The sequence below is a fragment of the Salvia hispanica genome, chromosome 4 (assembly GCF_023119035.1).
Source record: "Salvia hispanica cultivar TCC Black 2014 chromosome 4, UniMelb_Shisp_WGS_1.0, whole genome shotgun sequence".
In the NCBI taxonomy this organism is placed as follows: domain Eukaryota; kingdom Viridiplantae; phylum Streptophyta; class Magnoliopsida; order Lamiales; family Lamiaceae; genus Salvia; species Salvia hispanica.
In genome coordinates, this window is record NC_062968.1 from 51,151,989 (window position 1) to 51,168,690 (window position 16,702).

General features: G+C 35.3%; 4 protein-coding genes across 9 annotated transcripts; 2 read left to right on the forward strand and 2 right to left on the reverse strand.

Annotated features, from left to right (window-relative positions):
- Positions 1 to 2,690: 2,690 nt before the first annotated feature.
- LOC125222962 (ACT domain-containing protein ACR3) lies at positions 2,691 to 7,403 on the forward strand. 5 transcript variants are annotated; one of them, XM_048125875.1, is made up of 9 exons: positions 2,691 to 2,927; positions 3,848 to 3,929; positions 4,339 to 4,413; positions 4,618 to 4,663; positions 5,187 to 5,301; positions 5,665 to 5,732; positions 5,936 to 6,541; positions 6,658 to 6,762; positions 6,853 to 7,403. In XM_048125875.1, the coding sequence occupies exons 3-9, from the start codon at positions 4,349 to 4,351 to the stop codon at positions 7,171 to 7,173; spliced, it is 1,326 nt and encodes a 441-aa protein (XP_047981832.1). In that variant the 5' UTR covers positions 2,691 to 2,927; positions 3,848 to 3,929; positions 4,339 to 4,348; the 3' UTR covers positions 7,174 to 7,403. The 5 variants fall into 5 exon arrangements, with proteins under 5 accessions (XP_047981832.1, XP_047981833.1, XP_047981836.1 ...); XM_048125876.1 differs by having other exon boundaries at positions 3,851 to 3,929; XM_048125877.1 differs by lacking the exon at positions 2,691 to 2,927 and adding an exon at positions 3,012 to 3,065.
- A 776-nt stretch (positions 7,404 to 8,179) lies between these two features.
- Positions 8,180 to 10,670, forward strand: LOC125218949 (F-box protein SKP2A-like). 2 transcript variants are annotated; one of them, XM_048120765.1, is made up of 6 exons: positions 8,180 to 8,307; positions 8,615 to 8,850; positions 9,369 to 9,717; positions 9,782 to 9,923; positions 10,008 to 10,103; positions 10,187 to 10,326. In XM_048120765.1, exons 2-5 carry the CDS (start codon positions 8,627 to 8,629, stop codon positions 10,067 to 10,069), a joined length of 777 nt encoding a protein of 258 aa, XP_047976722.1. In that variant the 5' UTR covers positions 8,180 to 8,307; positions 8,615 to 8,626; the 3' UTR covers positions 10,070 to 10,103; positions 10,187 to 10,326. The 2 variants fall into 2 exon arrangements, with proteins under 2 accessions (XP_047976722.1, XP_047976721.1); XM_048120764.1 differs by lacking the exon at positions 10,008 to 10,103 and having other exon boundaries at positions 8,181 to 8,307; positions 10,187 to 10,670.
- A 292-nt stretch (positions 10,671 to 10,962) lies between these two features.
- On the reverse strand, positions 10,963 to 12,556 carry LOC125185422. Its single transcript, XM_048081943.1, has 5 exons — positions 12,298 to 12,556; positions 12,148 to 12,216; positions 11,992 to 12,071; positions 11,500 to 11,702; positions 10,963 to 11,164 (listed from the first exon to the last, which is right to left on the reverse strand). The coding sequence occupies exons 1-5, from the start codon at positions 12,456 to 12,458 to the stop codon at positions 11,105 to 11,107; spliced, it is 573 nt and encodes a 190-aa protein (XP_047937900.1). The 5' UTR covers positions 12,459 to 12,556; the 3' UTR covers positions 10,963 to 11,104.
- Positions 12,557 to 13,658: 1,102 nt separating this feature from the next.
- On the reverse strand, positions 13,659 to 15,130 carry LOC125220101. Its single transcript, XM_048122237.1, has 5 exons — positions 14,843 to 15,130; positions 14,668 to 14,736; positions 14,493 to 14,572; positions 14,194 to 14,396; positions 13,659 to 13,974 (listed from the first exon to the last, which is right to left on the reverse strand). The coding sequence occupies exons 1-5, from the start codon at positions 14,995 to 14,997 to the stop codon at positions 13,786 to 13,788; spliced, it is 696 nt and encodes a 231-aa protein (XP_047978194.1). The 5' UTR covers positions 14,998 to 15,130; the 3' UTR covers positions 13,659 to 13,785.
- Between the last annotated feature and the right edge of the window lie 1,572 nt (positions 15,131 to 16,702).

The following is a 16,702-nucleotide window of genomic DNA, read 5'->3' on the forward strand; positions in this document are numbered from 1 at the left end:
GTTACATATATAATTAGCTAAATCAGATTCTAGATTATATTCATCCAGCTTCGTGATGAGATAGATTATCATATATGACTGTACAAGATGGAGAAATATGAATCAAGAAAGTTAGTAAATTCCAAAAAACTTGTGGTGATAGAATTTGAATGGCTAGGGTCGAGGTCCACCACACGTACCTTAGCAAGTGGGAAAAAGGATAATTTGGATTATATAATATAGTTTAGAGTACATTCGACAGCTATTTTTTGCTGGGATAATGGAATTTTATCTTGATTTTACCTATTACTTTGATATGCGAGATAAATTATCTTAATGATCATCTCATGCCAATAACCATGTTTTGAATTTGGATGCAGTACTAATTTAATTCACCAAATAAAGTGGGTTAATATATATCCAACCAAGATAGCAATGCCAATTTACCTCAAATTTCGATGAATAATGGATTTTAGTGAGGATATTTTTGTTCATGACCATTTATAAACCTAAACACACATCCATGTACCAAATAAAAAGTTAAAGTATTTGCCTTATTTATTTACAGTATTATTCTAAACACACTTATGACAAGTCCTTAATGTTACTTCATAATATTGAACAACATTAGCTTGATTATATTGAATAGATATAACGCAAATTGGGTTAACTACGTTAAATCCACGAGAATATTCACATATAGGAGTAGATGTGAGGCAAAAAGGGCAATTCTCAAATGATGAAGCATAGTTAGAACTTAGAAGTTAGTTATACTTAGTCTTGGAAATTGGAACACTGTAATTTAGTACAGTACAAGTACATAAAAGAGAATGAGTACAAGAAGTATACACATCGATGAGAAAGAGAATGAACACCAGAGATCCATTTGTTTGTTTTTTTAATGAAGTATGTATGCAAATCTTAAGCTGGAATATGATTCCATTTCTCGTGGTTCAAACAAATTATTCTAAGTTGAATTGATAGATTCCTTTGTTTCCTCAAATGTATATCTATTTAATATACACGCATATATACTAGTAGTATACTACCCTTTATTTCTCTCTAAATATATTTATACTACTCCATATCTGCTATTATTATTTTATCTTGATTGGAATCAGTGCCAAACTGCCTCGTTATAATGTTTGATGGTTGTGATAAGATTATTCATTAGAGAATAGAGATTGATAAATGTGACATTACAAATGAAAAGGGAAACCTAATTAAAAGAGCATGGATCCCACAAAAAACCTAAATTAATGTCAACCCTAATTATTTTCCCAGGAATAATGGGAAAGCAAAATACTACAAGGTTTCGAGCACCAAGAATCTTGCTTTTGTATGTATACAATTGCTTGGATTTTCGATTCTTAGAACATGTTTATTAGAGAATCACACAATCAACTATTTTTTTAAATATTTAATTGATTACATTTTTTAATATTTGTAATATTTTTTAATCTAATCATATTTTTTTGATGATTTATCAAAGGCCATCCATTTATTACCACATTATACATCTTTTATATTAATTTTTATAATACTAAAGTTTTTTCCAATGAAGGTAAAAAGTAAGAAAATATTACGTATAACAAAAAAAGAGGAAAGTTAGTATATCAAAAAAAAGATATATTTGTGTAAAACTAACTATAGGGAAAGACAAACGATGAATTTTGATATTATTTTGTACTTCCTCACTCCCACAATAATTGTGACTCTTTTTCACTTTAGTTCCACATTCCACTAATCCACTTTACTCACATTTTATTATAAAATCAATATAAAAAAATGGTTCTCATATTTCACTAACTTTTCAAACAACTTTTCTTTATATTTCTCAAATCGCATGCCCACAATAAGAGTGATAATTATTATGGGACGGAGGGAGTAATATTTTAGAATATAATATGTAAAAAATACATTGATTTTGTTAATTAATTTTTTTAATAACCATGATATCGTGACAAATGACATCACCTTATTAGACGATAAATAGAGGAGAGATCAGCCTAGTAATTAGTAAAGACGATTTCAGAAATTGACGGTTCAAATTGGCAGGATGAGATTATAATTCGGATACACATGTAAGGTAATAGGAGTATTCAATCATAATTTTGAATGTGTATAAGAAAGATTTAAATGTCCGATACGATTATGTTAGCGTGAGACGACAATAAAGAAAATGGTTTGCAAATCATTACACATAGAAAAAGCATTACCTTGTATAATAATGTATTAATAGAAAATCTTGTATTGGCACGTATTTTATGAAGCCGGTTCTTTGGACGTATATAATGATTGGCATCATTAGTTCAATTTTCCATTATGTAAGAGCAATATTTTACTGCTTATAAATCAACATCAGCCAGATCGGATGTGCTTAGGAGAGAGAGAGCGCGTGAACTGAAGCCAGACATCGAGTGGGGCCCAGTGGAGTAATTAAAAGGGAACCAAAAAAGGAAGGTCAAACCCAGAGAGTGTCGTACAAACACGCGCGTGGAGGAGCGTGGGAGGGAGCGCAGAAGAATCGACTGTTTGGGTCGCCGCGTCACTATCTGAATCCGTTAGCGCTGTACTTGGTCGGATTAGACTTAATTAATCCGTATTTAAGCATAATTGAAAAGCGTTAATCAGTCACGCGCTCTCTCTCCACCACCAACTGCACTCGCCCCACCACCATTCGTCCATGCATCCACTGCCCAATACCTCTTCTTCCTCCTTTTTCACCAACACAACACTGCAGATTCCTTCTCTCTCTAGCCCAATAACCTTATTCAGAGAGAGAGAGAGAGAGAGAGTTGTGATAAATAGTGGAGGGGATAGTGCTATTCCAACGTCGAAAGTTCCATTCTTGTCTCTTTTACTCCAATTTGCACAACGCACAGGTCATGTATATGTGAATCCAACTGTCAACTGCAAACTTCGCCTCACACCTCTTCCGTTTGCAGGTTACTCAATTCAATTGTCCTTCTCTCTCTCACGTGATTCAATTAATCGATTCAATTACTTCCTACTTCTATTCGGTTGCTATTCATCTCTAAAATTGTTGTTTCCTTCTGATTTAAGGTGAAATTTTACTGATTTCGGTAAGATGTGAAACGTTTTTCTGGAAAGGTTTGGTGTGATTTTGATTTGGCGAGTTGCTATTAACGTTTTTCTGAGATTTTTGTGCTTAGATGATAGCTCACATGATAGTTGTGAGCGAATTAGTATTCTTACTAAAAGCGTGACGAAAATTTAATTTAATGCCTTGTGTAGTAGTAGTAAAAGAATTTCCTTTCAGGGTTGCTTGTGTGTACTGTATAGTCCCTAGAGATTTAATGGAGAGTGTGTGATTGAGATTGAATTTTAGCTACAGTAGCCTTTTTCTATATACAGTAGACTTGAGTTTGATTTACATGTATTGCCCTTCTTCAAACTTTTTTCAAGTACTACTATATTAGTTTCACTCAAGTGCTCATATTTCGGGTTTGGACCGCAACTCATCCCGCCTCTAAAAGGTTGCATTTCTGTATTGCACTAGGTGGGGATGAATATGGTGCTCTTACCTTTGTTAATTCACTTAGTAGAGCCTCTCTATGAAACGAAGCTGCTGCTCGGTCCAATATTTACATTTCATTTGACTATTGCAAATCTATGTTGTGAGTCTGTGTCTTTGGTAGATGGATTCATATTTGAGAAATGACGAAGAATTTGTTACTATGATTGGGAAAGAGTGTTAGTTGTTCACACATCGCATGTTTGGTAGGGTAGATAACTGTCTTTATATAAATGATGACATTTCTGATGTTGTGGCTTGGGTATACACTTCTTTCATAAATATAGTTAATTTGTGGGCTTAGATTAAAAAACTATTATCGTCTTGCAGCAGACAAGTTAATTGACACAATGTAAAGGTGTTCTCCATAAAAGTCGTGCTGCTGGAAAAGAGCTAATCTTTCGCCAAAGAGGTTCCCCAATTTTCTTACCAAACATTGTTTTGTTATGCTTCTGTAGATATATGAGCTCTTCGTTGACTTACTATGACTTTCACCTTCTACATGTCATGTCTTCTTGTACAAAAGAAATGCAACACATTGAAAATGTGAACTAATAGTTCTCTTTGAGGACGTTGCTTTTGCTTGCGCTTATGTAACTGCTCTGATACTTTGAAATATTTTCTTCTAATATTTAGTTATTAAATGGAGATCATGACTGTTGTAAATGAAATTTAACTGTTCAAATAGTACAATTTTATAACTTTATTACTATAATTTCCCATTTATTTAAATCAAGCAACTTCTTACAGCTCAAACACTTCGATGCTTATGACATGTAGTATGCATGTTTCTCATAAATGCTTATTTGGCTATGACACAGAGAGGAGAGAATGGGTTCGTGGGCGTACTTTGATCCTGAGTACGAGACATTAAGCATCAGAATAAATCCTCCTCAGTTCGGTTCTAAACCTTTGCATGTTTACATATAAAATACACTGTATTGTTTGTCTTCTTGTATCTTTTATGGTCAGATCATGTTCCCATTTTTAAAGTATTTTGATATTCACAGTTAAATTTAGATTTGGTCATTTTATTATGTTAAATAAGTACTTTTTGTAATTTTTAAAATAGTGTTCAACTATATTTGTTTGCATTTCAGGGTTTCTGTGGACAACTCTAGCTGCAAGGAATGCACTCTGGTCAAGGTAACCATCTGCAAGAGTTATCAAAATTTAGAGAAAAAAACTGATTTATGGTTTGCATTCTGTTCCATATGGTTTCCAAATATAATGACTGCTCTCGTCAGTATGAATTCAAATTGGCAGTTTCTGAAAGAGTTTCTAAAAATTTGCTCCCTTTCTTCTCTTGTTTGGAACATTGAAATGTGCGAAATGAAGCTAACATCAAGCATGGGTGGCACTTTTAGTTGTATTAGTAGTTGCAGAGTCGGTTTTTAGTTATAGGTAATTAAAAGCAACCATGCAAGACATGGATTGTTAGTTACGAGGTCGCAAAAATAAGTTATTTTTGCGAACACTGAGGATAGAAAACACATACCTTTTCCTTAATGAAATATCCTAACTAAAGAGATGGTTGTCTATGGCTATCATTGTACATACCCACAATTGATTCTAGTTGAGTGAGTACAATGTAATTGCGATTTGACCATGTCAGCATGCAATTCAATGCAGTTTTGGTTAACTGACAAGCGAATTGTAAATTGCTCAGGTTGACAGCATGAACAAACCAGGGATACTGCTTGAGGTGGTGCAAATCCTCACGGACCTTGACCTTACAATTACGAAAGCTTACATTTCCTCTGATGGCGGGTGGTTTATGGATGGTATGAATGTTTTTGTTCACTTCTTCCACCAAAAAGCACTAAAAAGGACTCTCAGGTCCTACTTTGAGGCTTTGAACCTGGTTCGAAATAATAAATTTGTAGCTACTTAGAATGCCTTAATATACTACATAATTTAATATTATTTTCAGATCATTAAACTACAAATAAGATGAATTGTTGACCTTGTACTTGTTTATGTTAACAAACTCTGTGAAGCCGTAACTTCTTGATACTCATGTTAACACATCTCTATGTGGGTCAGACGGTTTCTGTTATAGTCGTGTTAGGTTCATTTAAGAAGACAAGCAAACCACAATCTGTTTTGGATTTCCTTTTCATGGCTTCTATTCTTCTTTTTTGTAGTGTTTCATGTCACTGATCAACACGGGCAAAAGATTAGCGACAGCAAGACTATTGAATACATAGAAAAGGTATGCTGTACTTGCTCATATCTTTGTTTTCCTAAACAAAATCATCTCTACTCATTTAACTCGGAAGCTCGGCCTAAGCTCCATGAAATGTAATGCATTTTCTTGTTTTCCAAGCACCTTCTTGTTTTAGAAAAATATGCTCATGTTAGGAATCTGGTACATTTTTTATGTCATAATTTTCCTTATCATTTATGTGAAAATAGGCTCTAGGACCAAAAGGAAGCATGTCAGGCTTATTGAAGCCATCGCCCGGGAAGAGGGTGGGGTTGGACTCTGTAGGTGACTGCACTGCTATTGAGCTTATAGGCCCGGATCGGCCTGGTCTCTTATCGGAGATTTCTGCTGTGCTTGCCAATCTCCAGATCAATGTTGCTGCTGCTGAAGTTTGGACCCATAACCGACGCATAGCATGCGTTCTTTACGTTAATGATGACACCACCAACCGTGCTGTGGTTGATGCCTCACGGTTGGCAGCTATGGAAGAGCAGCTCAAAAACATTCTCCGTGGTTGTAGTTCTGACGATTCAGTGGCTTGTACCAGCTTTTCCATGGGTTCAACCCACATCGATAGACGCCTGCACCAGCTGTTCTTTGCTGACAGAGACTATGAAGTTACTGGAACCGAACAGGGTTGTCCTGTCAAACCAAATGTGACCATTGAGCGGTGCGAAGAGAAAGATTACTCTGTGGTTACTGTCAAGTGCAAAGATAGACCAAAGCTCATGTTCGACATTGTGTGCACCCTTACAGACATGCAGTACATCGTCTTCCACGCCACCATCTCATCTGACGGCCCCTATGCTTCACAGGTATCACTTATTCTCTTGTTTCTTCCAACCCCACTAATAGCAGCTATGCTTGTGTTGAATCTATTTACCCTTTGCATTTGTCACTTCTACTAATAGAGAGAATCTTCGATATATAGGAATATTTTGTACGCCATATGGACGGTTGCACACTACAGACGGAAGCAGAGAAAGAAAAGGCCATCAAGTGTCTCGAAGCAGCAATCAGACGAAGAACAAGTGAGGTAATTGAGTTGCAGTTTCAGACACCTTTCTATCACTAAAGTAAAAAGGAAATTCAAGTAGTGAACGTGTTTTCGCTGAAATATGATTAGGGTCTAAGCTTGGAGCTTTGTGCAAAGGACCGAGTGGGGCTGCTCTCAGAAGTAACTCGAATCCTCCGAGAGACCGGACTCTCAGTGACGAGAGCAGGTGTGACAACAGTCGGGGAGCAAGCCATGAACGTGTTTTACGTGAGTGATGCATCGGGAAAACCAGTAGATGCAAGGACCATAGAAGCCCTGCGCAAGGAGATTGGGCAGACGATGAGGCTCAACGTGAAGAAGGCACCGATGAACACGAAAACACTCGAAGCAAGTGGTTGGGCAAAGACCAGCTTCTTCTTTGGAGGTTTGCTGGAAAAGTTTCTACCTTGAGTTTGTACAACAATTTCTCTCTACTAAGATAACCATTCATGTTTTCACAGCTTTCCGCCAGATTTCTATGTGTTGACTTCCCCACTTCATCAAAACTGTAAAAATGAAGTGAGGAGTTGTAATAAAAAGCTGTGCAATTATACTAGAAATTGTTGCTATCACATTGAAACTCTTGTACATAAGGTTTCCATGTAAATTATAAATATATGGGATCCTATTTGATGGTGTGATTACTGCTGTTAGAGCTATCTATCCTTTTTTTTCTTTTATTCCAATTCTTATGTGAATGGTATTTGTAGCTTGCGTGTGTGTAAATGAGTCTGGATCATGCTTGGTTTTGACGTAAATAAGTTGATATTGCGAGACTAAATGTTACTCCATTCGTCCTATTATTGTTGGATTTTATAAAAAAACAAATGATTCAATTATAATAAGGACAGTCTAGATACAACTTAATATTAATGATATGGATGAAGGGTTACATGTTACCCGTTATTAATCGGTAACATGTAACCCAAAATTTCTATGTTCCACTCATTCCCCACTGGTTATTGATGGGTGGTATATTTATGAGTTTCACATCAATAAATTCATTTAGGCATCAAACATTGAGAAACCACCACATGCATTCAAACTTTGAAACTACCATGATAAAAAAACTGGAAAATTCGTTAAGTCAAATTTATTAATCTTTCAACTCTGCAAAGTTCACGAAGTGCATGCATGATCCTACATGAAGTTACTTTCTTTTATAAGAATTAAATAAAATTTGTTTACCAAATTTTAAATAAATTCTCTATGTTATTATTGAAACAAGTACTACTAGTACTTTAATACTAATTGCTTATTAGCTTCATGTTCAAATATCTCATTTTTTTAATAAAACGGGATAAACATTTATATATAGTACTACTTTAATCAAAATCAAAACAAGATTACTGTTAATATGACACGTGGCCCATCACTCGTAGACCTCTTGTGTCTACCTTCCGCATTCATCTCTCTCTCAAGTCTCAAATTTTGGAACCGGCGGTTCTTGAACCGTGATGACCACTACAGTCTCAAATTTAAAGAGCACAGGTTCAGAGCTTTCTTTGACAAGGCAGAATCGTAATTTCCTGAGCATAATCCGAGGTAAAGTAACCTTCTTTATGCTTCTCCACACACGCACGCTCACCCCAATTCCCCCTTTCATTTTCTTATATCAATAGTCAATACCCGTACTAGTATTAACTGTGATCGTCCCTTTTCATGATCAAATGTTTTTTTTTATCTTGCAAAATATAGTAGTAGGAAAAAAGAAGAAAGACCCTTTTCAATAATTTCTCGAGACAATACAAAAAGATTGTATTTTTACTGAAAAAAAGGAAGAACGAACAACTCTTGAATTTGGCTCTGCAAAAGATAACCTCATTGCTTTCACACCTATTGATGGTTTCAGATTAAGTGAGGGATGAGAGAGACGGAGGGTTTTAATTCGAGCTTTGAGAGATTGATGGTATTTGGCGTTGCTGAGAGTGGTGGTGTGAGGATAACAGAGTGGAAGGATATTCCAGTGGAGCTTTTGCTGAGGATTTTGTCACTGGTGGATGATCAATCGGTGATTGTGGCTTCTGGGGTTTGTCATGGATGGAGGGATGCAATTTCTTGGGGCCTCACCCATCTCTCTCTCTCTTGGTATATTGATATCTTCTCTCTCCATTTGTTCATCAGGATTAAAGATTCTGTGTTCTGCTTTCTAGATGATGTATTCCTTGTTGGTTTTGCTCAAGTTTGGAATGAATAGTTGATGTTTTTGCTGATTTTTATACTTAAAAGGTTGAATTTTTGTATGTAAAAAAAGGTGGAATTGTATGCAGATGATCCTGTGTTGATTTCAAGTGTTACATTGTGATGCCCTCTTTCTTTTGGTTGATATCTTGGGATTTTCCTCTGTTTTGTTTGAGATTAGTTACATTGTGGATTTGGTTGTGTTTGTATCTTCTTGTTTGTTTGGGACATGGTTGAATTTGTGATATGTTCTTTGTCATTCATCTCCTTGTTTGATTTAAGATATAGTTAGTTTCCAAGAGAAACTAAGAAGTTAGGAGCTAACATTTCACATGAGATGTTGTTAGAAAGTAGTTCATGGCCTGTATTATCTTGTTGGAACGCCCGGTGTGCAGTAGTTTCTGATTAATTTTGCATATGTCCAGCTGCAAGAAGAGCATGAACAGTCTGGTACTATCACTCGCCCCTAAGTTCACGAAGCTGCAGGCTCTTGTCTTGAGGCAGGACGCGCCACAGCTCCAGGACGATGCTGTTGAAGCTATCGCAGCTCACTGTCAAGAGCTTCAAGAGTTGGATCTCAGTAAGAGCTTCAGACTTACTGATCGCTCCCTGTATGCGTTGGCGCGTGGCTGCCCTGAGCTCGTGAAGCTGAATATTAGCGGCTGTTCAGCCTTCAGCGACACTGCTCTCGGATATCTGACCGGGTGTTGCAGGAAACTGAAGACCTTAAATCTTTGTGGTTGTGTTAGGACCGCAACAGATAGGGCATTGAAGGTACTAGCTCGTTTAAGTTCCCGTCTCTTGATGCATATGCTGATCTGTCATATGCTTTCTGCAGGCGATCGGGTTCAACTGCCACCAAATGCAGTCGCTGAATCTTGGATGGTGCGACCGGGTCAGTGATGAAGGTGTCAAAAGTTTGGCCTATGGTTGTCCTAATCTTCGAGCTCTGGACTTGTGTGGTTGCCTTCGTATCACAGGTATAAACGCGCATCACTTACATGAATTCTACGTAGTTATATTTAACGAGCTAGAGTTCGTGCTGAAACATGATTTGAGGGAAGGCCGGTTATTGCTTCAAGCACTTGATTTTGAGGGAAGGCCGGTTATTGCTTCAAGCACTTGATTTGAGGGAAGGCCGGTTATTGCTTCAAACACGGGTAGATGTTTTGAGGCCGTGTGTTGGTTAAGACCGCGTCTTGAGCTTGCCATAATTTTTTGTTTCTTGTTTACATTGCAACAGACGAGAGTGTCGTTGCGTTGGCAAACAACTGCCTCCAGCTGAGGTCGCTCGGGCTGTATTACTGCCAGAATATTACAGACAGGGCGATGTACTCTCTAGCACAGAGCCGGGTGAGGAACAAGCGCGGCGTTTGGGCGTCTGTGAAGGGCAGGTACGAGGAGGAAGGGCTTACGAACCTCAACATCAGCCAGTGCACGGCCCTCACACCCCCAGCCGTACAGGATCTATGCGACTCATTCCCTGCACTCCACACTTGCGCTGGTCGACATTCACTCATAATCAGCGGTTGCCTCAACTTAACGTCCGTCCACTGCGCGTGCACCCTCCAGGGGCACCGCGGCCCACACGCTCTGCCTCATCTTGCACATTGAGTCTGTTGTATGTAAACTATAGTCTACTTTGGATCATTACATTTCTGCGTACATATATTGGTCTATGTTCTCAACACTTGTATCATAAAATTAATAATATTTGACTTAATTAATTACATACGCTCCTATAGTAAAAAAATGTGCAAAGTTGTTTCGATGTATTCAAGATTAATTGTAGATTTTTTAGGGACCAGTAAACAAGGAAATAATCCATAAAAATACTTAAAATTTCCATTAGTCGAGTAACAAACGAAAACAACAGATGAAGCTCAATTTTTTTATTGACCTTAATTTTAATTTTCAGTATTCATTTGACCATTATCAGTATTCATTTTTTTTATATAATACGTAATCTACTTGATCTCTATTGAAATGAATTGATATGTAGTAGTACTCAATTATGAAGAAAGGGAACACGTGATTCTATCATATGGAATTCTTTATATGTACAATTAATAATAATGACTTAATAACTAAGACGGAATTCCAGCCTAGCTACTGGTCAGATACATGTAAGTCACAATTAATTAATATTACAATTTCATCGTTAACTGGCTTCATCATTTATACCAATTATCCCTTCGATCTTCCCTTCCACTTCTTGAAACTGCAATAGCAAAATAAATAAATATTCCATATTACCATCATTAGCTCATAAATTACAAAACATTTGGTTAAATATATGCACAATTACACCTCAACCTCATATATAATCGAGTTGAAAATCAAACAATTGACTAAGTCGTTTTGATACAACAAAGAAATTTTTGACTAAGTAACTTAACAATTATCTTGTAGATTAATTATTCTAACCAGTGGCGTACGTAGCCACATTGCACATGCGTGTTAGCCTAATCAAATCTATTTCGTGTTCTAATTTCTAATTAAGTGATGAAAACCTTTAATTTAACGTTAACATTGTTTGTTTAGAAATGTAATTACCTTGTCAATGGCATCTCCAACTGTCCGGGCATCTTGAGCTGTAGCTTCAGCCACATCCTCCAAATGATCCACCACTTTCTTCAGTTTCTGGCCTTCCGTCATATCCTCGGAGATCTCCTCCGCCACCTTATCAACTATCTCCGCCACTTTCTCTACAACCTCCACCATTTCTTCGATCGTTTCCACCACCGCATCAACATCCTCTACAATTTTTATTTATACACAACTAATTAGTTCCAAATTAATGCAAAACATCATACAAGAATGACCGAAGAAATCTAAGAACCCTAGTTTCTTCGAAACGTTTTTTTAAGCAAAATCATAAACTGAGTGCAAAACAATTTTATTTACTAGGCCAAAACCCTACAATTGTGAATGAAATAACTGAAATTAAAACAATTGATCTCTGATGGCCAGTCTCGTGTGAATTTCAAGTCATTCTGATTTCTCCGACCCTAGCTAGATAATTAAACAAATTAAAAAAAAACTTACTTTTGAATTGGAGAAATGGACCCCATGTATCGCTTGTAGAAGGTACAACAATTGAAGCCACTAATCCAAGAATCCACTTCCTACACAAATGATATTCTACCATCAACATATATATGTATATATAATATGTATATAAATATCCAGATGAATACTTACAAGTATGAAGATGGAGGTAATGGAGCACTAGGTTGAGGTTGAACACTGCCGCTATCAACAGAAAATTTTCTGGAGAAAATTACAAGATAATTAATCTAATCAGTCAAATGTATCAAAATCAAGAACTTGGCTTAATGAGATTTGCTATACCTTTTGTGTGTGTTATAGATCTGCATTCTTGTGTGGTTGCTAAGACACCGATAACCCGAGTTCGGAGATAGGCCATGATATTGTCTGAGATGTGAAGTGTTTGAAGCCGGATATTGTGAAGAAAACCTTGCAATCTGCTTGATGACTCTTGTCGCAGACATGATCAATTAATTTGTTCAAAAAATATTGGTGTTTTACTTTTGTGTGTTGAATAAATGTATGGAGATATGTGTTAATGGAATATGGCAAGAAATAGTAACCGATATGTAGGAAAATAAAGCTGTTTCGAAAAATATAAATGAAGTAGAAATGTGAGTTTCCAAGAAATATATGCTGATAGGTAGACGCGCTGAAGAATAATAAAATTAGTAAATAACACGTATTTAATAGTTGAAGATTTCTAGGTTTTGACTTCTCAACGTTAATTTGGTCTATTATTTGTTACAGGAGAAGTTAAAATGTTTATTAATATCAGTCTGATTTCTTTTTCTCCTTGAAAATAATTTTAATATTATTATATTTGAATCTAGATAATAACGTCCAAATCTGATGGGTGAAATGAAAAGGTATCTTTAGCCACCATAGAATATTCAATCAATATTATCTACTTGTAATTTATAATTTGGAAATATTCAATTAGTAAGTCATTTTTTTATAAATTGTCCAAGCTGGCCTGCTTCTCTTTTCCCAATACCATGTGTTTTTTATGCCCAAATGTTATTAGATATATATTATACTGTATTATATTATCACATTTAAATGGGTGTTGATTTAGTGAATCATGTTCGATTTAGGTAGGTATTGAAGTCAAAGCTACCGTTCAAAGGAAATTTTATCCATATAAATTCAGCTTATTTTTACTGTTACTCAAGTGGAAATTGTATTAATCTTCTTTCTTAAGATTTAGTTAGTTCAACTCCAAATTAAACTAAATGTTAAATACAAAATTAATTCCATAGTACCATAAAATAATAATAAAATGCAAACTCATATATTGTATAAACTCCAAACTTTTTAAAATAGTGTCAACACAATGTAAACACAGTATAAAATTTCAAGATTTTGATGTCTACACATGTTAATACAATATCAACACAATATCAACGCAATGTCAACACAGGGTACTCAACCATTGAAATTGTATTGAAATTTTATATTGATGTTATTTTGTCTTCTGTTGACATTTATTAACAGTTGTTTGTAAGTTTGCATTTAATTACATTCCACTCTTTTATAGTCTAAACAATTAATTAAGTGGATGTGCTGTGGTAGTTATCTAATTTTGTACCAAATTCACAAATTGCATGGATATAATCATCTATTTTTTAACACTTTTACATATAAATTGTGCTCATAATTAAAAAAAAAAAACTAAATATTAGTGAACCCAATATTTTAAAGGATATACATCGAAAAGAATTAAGAAATATAGCACAATATGTAATTGTACACTTTTGTACTTAAGATTTACGCTACACTTTAATTACATTAATTAAGTTTGCTTGTGTCATCGACTTCTTCTTCTTCTTCTTTGGCTGGGTCTTGGAGTTGGGTCTTATCTTCTTCCTCATTTTGTGCTCCATTTTCTTGATTATCTTCATTGTGATGCCCATGGTTGATGGCACCCTCAACCACACACTCCACATAATCCTCTACCTTTTCCTCCACTTCTTGAACCTTCATATAAATAAATTACTACTAATCAACAAAATATACAGTAACCACATTTGGAATTTTATTGCTCTAGTTAAGGTTTGTCCCATTTCCATCAAATACACTATATGTACCATTTCCAAATGAAGAAAATGTCTATTTTTCAATATTTGGAACCAATTATTTTACTTCCAAGTTTAATTATATTATATGTTGATTAAACTAGATTAATTAATAGTATACCTTATCTATGAAGTCTCCAAGTTTATGAGCATCCTTATTAGCTATTTCAGCCACATGCTCAACAAAATCCACTGCTTTTCTGAGCCCTCCGCCCTCGGGAAGCTCCTCCGCCAAGTGCTCGGCTGCCTTCTCCACCCCCTCCGCGACCTTCTCCACCGCCTCGACTATTTCCTCCGCCATCTCCACAGCCATCTCCACTTCATCTGAAAATTCATCCACACATAGGAATATTTAATTAACAAGAAAATTAATGATGTGAAAAGAAACTTATTATTCCTATTATAATATGTATAACTTACTTTTAATTTTGAGAAGCGATGTCCATTTACCGCTAAAGAAAGGTAGAACCACTGTTATAGCTACGCCCAAAATCCATTTTCTGCATGGAGTTAATTTATTTAATAGAATTATTTAACCACAAATTTTATAAATAAATAAAATAATGATTGTTAAAAAATTAAATTTGACACGTACATGAAATTGAAAGGAGGCTCGGAGGGCGGCGGAACTCCCGGTTGAATAACGCTGCGTACGATAAATCTCCTGAAAATATATGGAGTATAATTAAGGAAAATTAATTAACTACATAAGGAAAATTAATAATAATATCTATTGATCATCCAATAATGTTAACATTTACTGTACATACCTTGAACTTGCATGATGCTGTTTCGATCTCGTTTGATCATAACGAATAGCAAGGCGTGAAGAAGATAAGGATACCAAATTCCGAGTTTTGGAGGGCTGAAAATGTGGAGCAGGGAGAAATCTGAAGGCAATGAGAGAATTGGATATTGCAGACATGTTTTATGATCGAATTTTAAATAGTTACGTCGTTGATGATTGATTTTGAATGTTGTTAACTGTGATAGAATAATTAATTTTGCGAAGACATGTGGTAGAATTTTATAGGAGACGAAGAAGAAGAAGAAATGGATGTGAGTGTACGCGCTTAGTGTTGGACAAGAAATCTCGTTTCTTAATATTCTTGTTTTCCAACCTGCTTCAACCTGACTTTTCTTCATTTTGTTCATGAGAAAAGTCAATTCTTGGGTAATTTGGTTGAAGGTCGTATAAATATATATCTAATATCTATCACGTAGCAATATGAAATATTTTAAATAAAATTAATGATAATAAAGACTTATTCTACGCTTCTGTTCTAACCCACTTCGATGAAGTTGATAATAACGCCGGAAATGAATGACTAGAAAAGGATCCAATCATCCAATTTATTTGATACTACCGCCAATCGCGCGGAAGGCACAATTTTTAGGGAAATTTTTTCATTTTCCTTTTTAATGCCCAATTCTGAGGAGATAGAGATTATGGTCTTCTATGTTTAGGTGAAATCGATAAATAGTTGTTGAATCTTGATAAATAATTTGAAAATTTCTGAGAGAATTCATTGTTGAACAATTGGATTGGGCGATAATGAGATTTTGAGGAATTAGTAGAGAGATTTTTTAATTTTTGCAGAGGTAAATGTTCAGGGCTCGGGCAGAATTTTAGGGGAGTAAAACTTGAAAAAGAGCGTATATGTAGGTAAACGGAGAGAGCAATTAATTTTTTAAAAAATAATGAAACGTGCTAGGCGCTCACTAGGAACGCTCAGTGTATCAATCCTCTAACTTTAAGTAACCTAACTAATCAATCAAAGCTTTCAAATTATTTAATTTCAAGCAACCGTATAATTTGAATAGAATGTCATCCTAAGACAAACAAAGGACGACTTAAATACACATCACTTTTTATCCAAAGAAGCGTGGAGGAACAAACACAATATTGACACGTTTTTATTTGTACTTGAAGAATGAAGACTAATAAAGAAAATTTAGGGAAAGCTGCCAAATAAATGATGGATTGCGATTTCACCGACGCCAAGTTTCGTCTGCAAATCTAACAATGATCTCACGTCCTATTTCACCGATGCATTTTATCTGTCGGAGATTCCGTTAGAAAATATACCGATCGACTGTCCTTATCCAATGTTACGAGGGACTATAATGAGGTGCTATAACATATGACAGGAATTAATTTTCCTTCGATAAATCCCATTTTTTGTTTTATGGGTAGTCCAATTAGTAGGACTAGGGTCTAGGAGTGTAAAGAAATGAATTATGTACGCCTCCAATTAATGATTTTTTAAGGTTGGATGTGACTCTTTTGGACTCCTGATTTGTGGCGGACCAATTTAATTAACCTATGTCATTTATTGAAAATGGGCTTTATTAGAACACAACATGATAGAAAAAGGGTAGTTGGGAATCGGGATCTCAATTTATGTTACTGGTCGAGCCCTATGTTACTTTCATTCAAACACAAATATTAATCTCAATTATTTTCGTTAGGTAAAATGCATGTCATGCAAAGATATTAGTATACAACATGATGAAGAAATTTGAGCTTTTTTGTTGTTTGAAGAGACATTGTTTCTTTTAATTAAGGTTACATAATTACATTTATATATTAATTATAACCCATTAAATTACAAAAATTGGAGTAAAAT

Bases quoted from the DNA above. Each gene is read 5' to 3' on its own strand.
- LOC125222962 (XM_048125875.1), top strand. From the start codon at position 4,349: ATGGGTTCGTGGGCGTACTTTGATCCTGAGTACGAGACATTAAGCATC. The intron at 4,414-4,617 runs GTTCGGTTCTAA...TTTGCATTTCAG, and splicing joins ATCAGAATAAATCCTCCTCA to GGTTTCTGTGGACAACTCTA. The intron at 5,302-5,664 runs GTATGAATGTTT...TCTTTTTTGTAG, and splicing joins TGGCGGGTGGTTTATGGATG to TGTTTCATGTCACTGATCAA.
- LOC125218949 (XM_048120764.1), top strand. From the start codon at position 8,627: ATGAGAGAGACGGAGGGTTTTAATTCGAGCTTTGAGAGATTGATGGTA. The intron at 8,851-9,368 runs GTATATTGATAT...GCATATGTCCAG, and splicing joins ACCCATCTCTCTCTCTCTTG to CTGCAAGAAGAGCATGAACA. The intron at 9,718-9,781 runs GTACTAGCTCGT...TGCTTTCTGCAG, and splicing joins CAACAGATAGGGCATTGAAG to GCGATCGGGTTCAACTGCCA.
- LOC125185422 (XM_048081943.1), bottom strand. From the start codon at position 12,458: ATGTCTGCGACAAGAGTCATCAAGCAGATTGCAAGGTTTTCTTCACAA. The intron at 12,217-12,297 runs GTATAGCAAATC...AATTTTCTCCAG, and splicing joins ATCTATAACACACACAAAAG to AAAATTTTCTGTTGATAGCG. The intron at 11,165-11,499 runs GTAATTACATTT...TTGCTATTGCAG, and splicing joins TTGGAGATGCCATTGACAAG to TTTCAAGAAGTGGAAGGGAA.
- LOC125220101 (XM_048122237.1), bottom strand. From the start codon at position 14,997: ATGTCTGCAATATCCAATTCTCTCATTGCCTTCAGATTTCTCCCTGCT. The intron at 14,573-14,667 runs GTACGTGTCAAA...AACTCCATGCAG, and splicing joins GAGCCTCCTTTCAATTTCAT to AAAATGGATTTTGGGCGTAG. The intron at 13,975-14,193 runs GTATACTATTAA...ATTTATATGAAG, and splicing joins TTGGAGACTTCATAGATAAG to GTTCAAGAAGTGGAGGAAAA.